The 9,923-nt window shown below is 58.1% G+C and overlaps 1 protein-coding gene across 1 annotated transcript; it reads right to left on the bottom strand.

Annotated features, from left to right (window-relative positions):
• Nucleotides 1-2,048: 2,048 nt before the first annotated feature.
• Nucleotides 2,049-9,229, bottom strand: kcnj4 (potassium inwardly rectifying channel subfamily J member 4). Its single transcript, XM_088930915.1, has one exon. It carries the CDS (start codon nucleotides 9,212-9,214, stop codon nucleotides 7,832-7,834), a length of 1,383 nt encoding a protein of 460 aa, XP_088787041.1. The 5' UTR covers nucleotides 9,215-9,229; the 3' UTR covers nucleotides 2,049-7,831.
• Between the last annotated feature and the right edge of the window lie 694 nt (nucleotides 9,230-9,923).

Below are 9,923 nucleotides of genomic sequence, written 5' to 3'. Positions count from 1 at the left end.
CCTCTTTCCCCCTGACTCCTGTCCCTCTCCTCTCTCTCCCCCTGACTCCTGTCCCTCTCCTCTCTCCCCCTGACTCCTGTCCCTCTCCTCTCTCCCCCTGACTCCTGTCCCTCTCCTCTCCCCCTCTGACTCCTGTCCCTCTCCTCTCCCCCTCTGACTCTCTCACAAAAGCCCTACAGTGGAGGGCGGAACCATTGTCATTTGGCCCAACTTTTTTCTCATTGGCCACAACCCACCGCCTGTCAGGGCTCCAGGGTATCTGCTTATTATATAAAGTGTTTTTCTGTCAGGGTGTGTGTTAGTACCCCGAGCTGCATGAAAGTCTAAATGGACTCTGTATCGATAACCTCTGCCCCCTGTGCACGCACACGCAACCATGATCACACACACATGCTGTGCTATCTCAGCTATGCTAGGGCTGTCCAGTCCTGGTCCTGGAGGGTCAGTGTGTCTGTGGGCTGTCCAGTCTCTCTACACCAGTGCTGTCCAGTCCTGCTCCTGGAGGGTCAGTGTGTCTGTGGACTGTCCAGTCTCTCTAAACCAGGGCTAACTTAGGAAGAGGGGCAGTGATATTTCGGGCAGCGTCCACCCTCTGTGCTCAGAGGCAGTCTCTGTCTGTGCCCCTGTCCTCTGTGTGGTACAAACTCAGCTGAACCCGAGTACACTCAGCCCCTCCGTCTCCCTCCCTTCCCCTCTCTGCTACAGCCTCGGTACAGCTGGCAGCTGGCTGTAATGATCTGAAACCCTGTAATTACTTCTGCCCTGTAATTAGCCTGCCTTCTCTGTGTCAGCTCGCGCCGCGCTGACAGCACAGCAGCGAGGTGTTACGGCACCAGTCTGCGGGTGGCTGATCTGAGGCACTCTGGGATCTGTGCAGCGTCTGAAACCCACAGTCTTTCTAACGTCTCTTTATCTGCGTTTGTGTTGTAAACCCAGTGGGCTGAAATTAAGGGAAGTCACTCCGAACCCCGTCTTCCCTCTTTCCCGGTCCTTTCCCAGATTTCCTGCCTTCGTCTGCCCCTCCCTTTCCGATGCTCCAGCGCCCCCCTCCCCCGGTGACCCCAGGCCGCTGTCCAGCCAGGGAGACGGATCCCTCTTCACAGAGCCCGGGGTCATGACCTCTGCTGCCACGTGCCCCCCCCGTCTCTCTCACTCCTCGCCCCAGATTATTTCGGGGTGCATCGTCGAGGTGGGTACCTTCCACCACCCTACTTCCGCCTCCTGTCAGAGGCTTTTCCCTCCTGGGGTGCGCAGATCGATTCCGATCTTTGGGATACTGGTGTTGTTCCTCTTCCAGGGGCCCCAGACGGAGTGTACGCTATCACCATCCCCGCAGGTCCCGGCTCAGAGTGGCCCTTCAGCTCCGAGGCCCCAGCCCAGGAATGGGCCAGCGCCTCCGGAGCTCGGAGCTCTGACCTCCGACCTTGCCCTGCGGGCGCGTGGGGGGCCGCTAGGGCCCAGCGAGGCCACAGCTGAGCTCTCTCTGTGCCCCTTAATAGCGCAGCTCACACAGGGACAGAGCAGCACATTTAGCCAGCAGTCCTGTCACCCTGCAGCTCCCAGCTGGCAGCCCCACTGGAGCCCAGCAGTGTGAGCCTGGCCAGCACCTGGAGGGGAGACTCCTGGGAACAACTGAGGCTGCTGCTGGGAGAGGTGTTAGTGGGGCCAGTAGGGGGCGCTCACCCTGCGGTCTGTGGGGGTCTGAATACCCCAGTTTAGTGACAGGGACCCTGTACTGTAAACAGGCGCTGTCCTTCGGATGAGACGTAAAACCGAGGTCCTGACTCTTTGAGGTCAATAACAATCCCAGGGTGTATCTCGACAAGAGTAGGGGTGTAACCACTGGCGGGGGTGGAGGAGATCTCCATTACCTGTACAGGGCTTTGAGTGGAGTGTCCAGAAAAGCACTATATAAGTGTAAGAAATTATTATTATTGCAGACTCTCACCCAAAATTCACAGAGGACAGAGGGGAAACCGAGCCCCTCCAGTCACAGCAATGAGCCAGGGGGCTTCTCTCAGGAAAGCCAGAAATCACAGAGAGTGGTAGAAAAATTAACAATATATCTTTATTTAAATATGTTACAACAGAGTTTCTAGACATTGAATAAAGTGCTTTTCAGAGATTGTTTTCCTTATTCGCTCCTGTGTTGTTGTACCGTGATGTTTAATTTACAGCTGTACATCTGAATGAAGCAGGAAGACTTAGCCAGGGTCGAAGGTCAGTTCCTCTAAAAACCAAACCAAACAAAAACAAAAACAACGAGAACAACAAAGTAATTCATTTGTTAAAAAAAAACAAACAAACCAGGAGCAGCCAGGCTGCGGTCCAGGGCTCCTCTCCACGCCCAGCTCGGGCTTGATGGGGTAATTAGAGATTCATTTGGATCGAAGTCCTGCGGTGGACTGGAATGCCAGGTGTGTCTCCTTGTGTACTGGTACCTAACCCCGCGCCACAGTATAAACCATCTGTGAGTGTTGGGAGTTCCGCATCTGGGACATCTGGAACGGGAGAGACAAAGTCCGTCTCATTGAATTCCCCCCCTTTACAGCCCTGGACCCTTCCATAGCAGCTACCTACAGGGCTGCACAGGGACCCCTGAAGGTTTGTTCGATGCTTCTTAGGCTGCACAGCCTCTTTCCAGGCTTGACTCGTTCCTCTGCCCAGGCCTGCCGACACAGCTCCCTGCTCGGACTGCCTACTAGTGTCCCAGTGCCCAGAGGTCTTCCTCCCTGCCGACCCCCAGACTGTGCTACTGCGTTCATGGAGCAGTTGTCTTAGACCTGTGCGGCTTCAGTTCAGATGGGTTCGCCCCTGGCATGCAAGAGCCCGCAGCTCGTCGGAAAACCTGGCCTGGCTGGAACAGCTGTGCAGCGGGAAGGTTCACCAGAGAAAGGGACTCGCAAGCCCTCTCTCACACAGACAGGTGAGCCCTGTGCCTGGGGCTCGTACCCGAGCCTGATCACAGAGACACAGCCTTCGCTGTTCGCTGCTGTTGTGGGGTCGAACCCCCTCCTGGAGTATCCTGGTGTACCCCAGGTCTCCTTCAATCACAGCTCTGTAGCGTTTCAGGCTCCAAAAGATGCAGTTTAAAAATCGTATTGGTTTCGGTTCAGGTGGCAGTGAAGCAGGAGGAGCTCAGCTGGAACGAGATCAGTGATCAGAGCACTGATCGATACCCGATCACTCTGATTTATAGTCGGCCTTTTTCAGGGGTGCAGTTGCTTCTGGGGGGTAAGGCTCTGAGGGTGTGGACTTCGCCCGGATATCAAACAATCCCGAGGACCTTGTACTGAAGAGGTACCCCAACAGGGTGTGAAAAGAAGCATGAGACACTGGTTTATGGCACGATTCGGAATAGGGGTGAGGATGGGGTTGTGGGGGCTCTGTCTGGCCTGTCCTGACTGCAGAGAGAGTTACAGGTCTGCCAGTTCCTGTCCTTCTGCCCACCAGCTCCCCAGCTGTGTCCACAGCCTCAGCCGTGAGGCTGACCTGAAGTAGAGGAAGGAGGCCTGATTCTCCTCCTCCTCCCCAGAAGAACACGCAGAGCGTCTGACAACGAGCTCCTTACAAGACACAAGCTCCTCAAGAATGTGCTTGCTGCTTCTCTAGTGCTAATGCATGACGCAGAGCCTTTGAGAACACGCCTCCGACACAGAGCCTTTGAGAACACAGAGCCATCAAGAACACACCTCCAACACAGAGCATCATGAACATGCCTCCGACACAGAGCCTTCGAGAACACGCCTCCGACACAGAGCCTTCGAGAACACAGAGCCATCAAGAACACGCCTCCGACACAGAGCCTTCGAGAACACGCCTCTGACACAGAGCCTTCGAGAACACACCTCTGACGCAGAGTCTTCGAGAACACGCCTCCGACACAGAGTCATCGAGAACACGCTTCTGACACAGAGCCATCAAGAACACAGAGCCATCAAGAACACGCCTCCGACACAGAGCCTTCAAGAACACGCCTCCGACACAGAGCCGTTGAGAACACACCTCCGACACAGAGCCGTTGAGAACACACCTCCGATACAGAGTCATCTAGAACACGCCTCCGACATAGAGCCTTTGAGAACACGCCTCCGACACAGAGCCTTTGAGAACACAGAGCCATCAAGAACACGCCTCCAACACAGAGCCATCATGAACATGCCTCCGACACAGAGCCTTCGAGAACACGCCTCCGACACAGAGCCTTCGAGAACACACCTCTGACACAGAACCTTCGAGAACACGCCTCCGACACAGAGTCATTGAGAACACGCTTCTGACACAGAGCCATCAAGAACACAGAGCCTTCAAGAACACGCCTCCGACACAGAGCCATTGAGAACACACCTCCGATACAGAGTCATCTAGAACACGCCTCCGACATAGAGCCTTCGAGAACACGCCTCTGACACAGAGTCATCGAGAACACAGAGCCATCAAGAACACGCCTCAGACACAGAGCCTTGAAGAACATGCCTCCTACACAGAGGCTTCAAGACCATGCCTCCGACACAGAGCCTTCAAGAACACAGAGCCATTGAGAACGTCGGACATCACCAGCTTCCATCTATCCTTGACTCCATCACTGACGCAGAAGAGGACACCTAGTGGACACTTGGAATGGAGCCTGGGCACCAGCTGGAGCAGGAAACAGTCAAGGTCAGGGGCAGATCGCCAGGGGAGGACAGTGGTGGCGACGGGCCGCTGGAAGAGTCCGGGACAGGTTCGGAATGGGGAAGACAGGAAGAGAAGGGGGAATGAAGAGGACGAGCGAAAGGACAGGCAGAGAGCATCCTGGGAGGGAACAGGACTTTCTGAGAAGAGAGAAATCTGTTCCGATCTGTGTGGAAACTCAGCCTCCCCCTGCTGTATTACACAAGTTTCATTCTGCCGATGTACAGTCTGTCCATCAGTGCACGTCAGTGCCTGCAGAAATAGAACCACTTGTCCAAGTCTTGGTAACGCACGAAGGGAGATGATTAAAGCCTTATTTTTTTTTAAAACCCAGTTTGGTGGAAATACGTGAGTCTGGGAATCCCAGGGCATGTGTGGGTTGACAGTGCAGTGCTCAGCAGTGACGATCAATAACACGGTGCCGGGGGGGTCTGGCTGCAGCCCCATGGCACTGGGATTATGCAACAGCTGATGAGCTAAGCACCCCCCCTGCCAGCCTGGCCCGGTTCTGGCCAGCCTGGCCCGGCCCGGCCCGGCCCGCTGTGTCAGTGCGCTGAAGAGAGCCGCTCCTGTCGGCGCAGAGCTGTTGACAAGACACTTGTGTGTTTAAAGTGAGCACAGATTGCATCAGCTCTCCCACTCGCTGTGTCACCGAGCTCTTGGAACTTCACCGTGCTGTGTGTGTGTGCGTGTGTGTGTATATGTGTGTGTGCTTGTGTATGTGAACGCGCTCGTGTGTGTGTGTGCGTGCGCGTGTGTGTGTGTGCACGTGAGCGCATGTGCATCTATCAACATGGTCAGAGGATAGTACAGTAAAATGTCCTGAAACACCTTTAGTGAACTTTAATAAAACAACCTCTAATGAATCTCCAAAGAAACAAAGAGTGTATATATGGTTTGCCTTAGAAGATTCTGTTCCTCTCGGATTGCTCTGTTTGCTCGTCTGCGTTTTCAGCCTGACACTGTCTTTGATTTCTCATTTGTCAGGTCTGTGGGAGTGCAGCCTCTCTCTGTGCAGCGACTGCGATCAGACAGGAGCCCTGGAGGAGCCTGGGAGAGGACAGGAGGCCAGGGAGGGGACTCTGGGAGACAGAGGCAGGATGATCTGACAGGTTGGAGGCAAACCCATGCGAGATGTTGGGCGGCTGACGTTGGCCTCCCTGCGTGGGGCTGTGCTGTAAAACCTGAAACGGATCAGCCTGCTGGGCAATGGGAGTCTCTCTCTGGATTGCCTAGTCGAAGCTCCTCCTGTCTGACTCTTATCTTCTATGACAGCCTTGAAGAGCCCTGGCTGGTTATGGCCATGAGATGAGCTTCAGCGCTGTCCTGGGTGGGTCCCTGTCCTTTTCGTCTCCGGTGACTGCCTGGACAGGGGTCTCCACTCTGGTCCTGGACAACCTCAGTGCATTCCAGCTGAGCCCCGGGTGACTCCATTGCATTCATCAGAGACCTAACCTGAGAAGAGGACACGCCCCCCCATTTCCTTTTAAGGCCGACTCTCAAAGCCGCAGGACTGTGATTGGAGATCAGGTGAGGGAGGGTGTGGCCACAGCTACACCAGGAAATGGGCCGAGTTGCCGGAAATTCTATCGTGCGAGCTACCCAGGTGGGAATTTAGGAACGGAGAAATAACTGCATCTTTTTTTTAAAAAACAAAAATAGGTACAAAGTTTACTGTGCAGGTCATGCTAAGCAACAAACACCGGCTTCATGTTTTTTTTTTTCTTTTAGCCTCATGTGCAGTTCATACAGTGTAGAAACAAGTTCAAGAACAAGTTGCGTTTTCAAATCGGGAAAAAAAAAAACAAACGAAAATAAAAGGTTAACCTGAACGGAAACAGAAGAGCGTTCTTTCGTAATCCCAAAAGTCCGGACAGGAATCGAGAGCATGCAAGGGGATGAGCCGATACGAATTCCCCCCCCAGGTCTCCGGCCTCGCCTCCACACCTCCCTGCGGCCCGAGCCCGGATCCCTGGTCCAGAAACCTGCGCCTCCCGCGCCAAACACAGAGCATCAGACTGCGGATCCGGAGCAGGGGACACAGCGGATCTGATCGGGTACGATCCAGCGCATCGAGTCGGACAGAGGGCCCCAGATCGGGGCGGGCGCCTTCGGAAAAGCAAAGTCTTTTTTTAAATTGTCCTCCTTGGAAAATAACGAAACGCCTGTTAAGAGAAGTAAAATTAAAAGTCTGCAGAGCAACAACAAAAAGGAGAACTGGAAGTCTGTCGTGGAGTGGACTGGAGTGGACTGGAGTGGAGTGGGGTTCCGGTCTCGTGGTGGAGAAGCGGAAGAAGACAGTGAGGTTTCCCAGTGATCCGGAAGAAACCGAAGGTGATTCCTCCGCGTGACCGCTCCCTCGGGAATCCCTCGGGAGTTCCCCCGATCTGGGCGTCCCCTGCGACGCCCCCCCCGCCGGAGCCACAGCGGCAGGGTCCCTGCAGCCTTGCAGCGCAGCGAGTCGGCGGTCCGAAGCAGAAATCAAAACAGAAGGGGGAAGGAAAGGGGAGGGAAGCCAGCTTGCGGATTACCGTGGCATTGTCCGCGTCGCCCAAAGGACCCTTTTCCTCCGGGGTCGAGGTCCCCTTGCGGGGAGGCTTGTCTCCCGGTGGACGGGCGCAATCCGTGTGATTATCGCGGGAGCGTGAGAGCCCTGCCCTGTCCCGGAGCCCCACTGGCGAGGAGGGAAGAGGGCAGCTGGGGACGGTAGCCATGATGGCGGGACCGGACGCCCCGGGCTGTCGGCGTACCGCTGGCCGAGGGGGAGGTTTCGGCTGATCCTCTCCTGCCGGCTCAAACCCGGCAGGGGGCCAGCACTGTACTTCAGCCTCCCTGCCCCTCCCAGGAGTCCACAGCCGGCCGTGCTCACCCCCCGTCCCTGGCCGACGTCCGCGTGCCCGCCGCGCTCCAGGTTTCAGACCCTCCTGCCCATGGAGGGAGTGGCGGGAATGGGGGGTGCGACCCCATGCGCCTTCCCGACCGCGAGCCGTGGGCGTGAACAAGCGGAGGTCGGCGGTGGGAGGGAAGGCGTGTCTTTCGGGGAAGGGTAACGGTCAACAAGCAAACCCGTCCCAGCGAAGAGGGCGTAGGTTGGATCTGGGATGTCCAGGGGGGGTTGGAGTTGGGGGAGGTTGTGCCCCCCCCCTCCCAGTCTGCCTCATATCTCTGACTCTCTCCTGAAGGACAGCGGGTCCAGTGGAATGGCGGCCTGCAGCCGGTCGAACTCCAGGCGGCTCTCCACGTCCAGGACTCTGAGGACATCGTCCGGGTCGCGGAAATCGCCCGTCCTGTCCCTCAGCTCCTCCATCTCCCTCCCCCGCTCCTCCTCTTCCTCCTCCTCCTCCCGGCAGCGCAGCGCCACCTCGTTCTCGTAGCAGAAGGCGCTGGTGGGCAGGGGCAGCATGGCGGGCGGGGGGCTGGGCGGGGGCAGCGACAGGGAGGGGCTGGTCATCTTGAAGGAGGCGTCGCTGAGCTCGCGGGCACTGCACTGCGGGGTGGAGGGCACCTCGTAGGTCTTGTGGAAGCGGGAGTAGTCCACCTGGTAGCGGTGCTTGTCTTCGAAGACCACCGGCTCGAACCGGTGGCCCCACAGGATCTCGCGGGCCAGGTAGGAGCTGCGGGCCTGCGTGGTCATCGCCGTGGCCTCCACCATGCCCTCCAGGATGACCACGATCTCGAAGTCCTCTGTCTCCAGGTCCTCCTTGCTCAGGCCGTACAGCGGGCTCTGCTCGTCGATCTCATGGACGATCACCAGCGGGGAGACGAGGAAGAGGCGGTCCAGCCCGGCGTCGTAGCCCACGTTCAGGTCCGTCTGCTCCAGGGGCAGGTACTCCCCCTCGGCCGTCATGTAGGGCTTGATCAGCTGGGCGCGCACGTGGGCCTCCACGATGTGGCTCTTGCGGAGGTTGCCCACCCGCCACATCAGGCACAGCTTCCCGTCACGCAGGGCGACGACCGCGTGGTGGGAGAAGAGCAGCGTCTGCGCCCGCTTCTTGGGCCGGGCCATCTTGGCCATGATGGTGCCGATCATGAAGGAGTCGATGATGCAGCCCACGATGGACTGGACCACCACCGTGGCCACGGCGACCGGGCACTCCTCGGTCACGCAGCGGAAGCCGTAGCCGATGGTGGTCTGGGTCTCGATGGAGAAGAGGAAGGCCCCCACGAAGCTGTGCACGTGCAGGATGCAGGGCTTCCACTCCTCCTCCTCCTCCTTCCTGCCGCCTCCGGGCCCGCCCCCCAGGTGCGAGCCCAGCCCCCGGCCCAGGTCCAGGTCGCCGTGGGCCAGCGCCACGCCCCAGAACACGAGTCCGAACAGCAGCCAGGAGGCCAGGAAGGCAGCGGAGAAGATGGCCAGCATGTAGCGCCAGCGGATGTCCACGCAGGTGGTGAAGATGTCGGCGAGGTAGCGGCGGGGCTTGTCCTGCATGTTGGTGAAGACCACATTGCACTGGCCGTTCTTCTTCACGAAGCGGCTGCGCAGGCGCCCCGGCCCCATCGTCGACACCTTGCTTCCTCCCTGCCCGCTGTGGACCCCCATCCCTCCTCCTCCTCCCCCGCCCCCTCCTCCTCCTCCTCCCCCCCCTCCTCCTCCTGCTCCTGAGAGGTGGTGGCTGATGCTGATGCTGCTGTTGCTGTGGAGACCGCCTCCCCCTCCCCCGTTGTGCAGCCCCAGCGTGGAAACCTTGAGGCCGTCCTCGTCCGTCGACACGATGCTGTACCTGGGAGAGGGGCGACAGAGAGACAGCGATGGAGCGGAGCTGGGGCGGAGTCTGTGCTCTGCGATGACATGCTGGTCTAGATCCACAGTGCACCCTGCTCCTGGGACAGGACCCTGTGGAGCAGCAGGTCCGGGGTGTCGTGCTGTGTGGTCAGGCTGGTCGCGTCCGCCAGCTCGTTTGGTCAGTCTGTTTGTCTGCCCCCCGTCTAGCCTCCGCCCCCAGGGGGCCCCCGGCTGCGGGTGTGACCGTCTGCCACCACAGCCCCCCCCCCCCAGGGATGACCTTCTCAGCGGGGCAGGGATGAGGGATTGCGGTCACTGTGGGTTTAGAGATAAAGCCTGAGCAGGAACAGTCCTGCTCTCGCTGTCCTGACTCACCGGGACAGCTGCATCCACAGTGATCCGCAGATCCACAGAGAGCCCTATACGGCACGCTGGGGTGTCTAGACCACAGAGAGCCCTATACGACACGCTGGGGTGTCTAGACCACAGAGTGTCCTATACGGCACGCTGGGGTGTCTAGACCACA

This window comes from Atractosteus spatula, chromosome 13 (assembly GCF_055471065.1).
Source record: "Atractosteus spatula isolate fAtrSpa1 chromosome 13, fAtrSpa1.hap1, whole genome shotgun sequence".
Classification (NCBI taxonomy): Eukaryota; Metazoa; Chordata; class Actinopteri; order Semionotiformes; family Lepisosteidae; genus Atractosteus; species Atractosteus spatula.
This window is presented reverse-complemented; position numbering and strand designations above follow the sequence as displayed.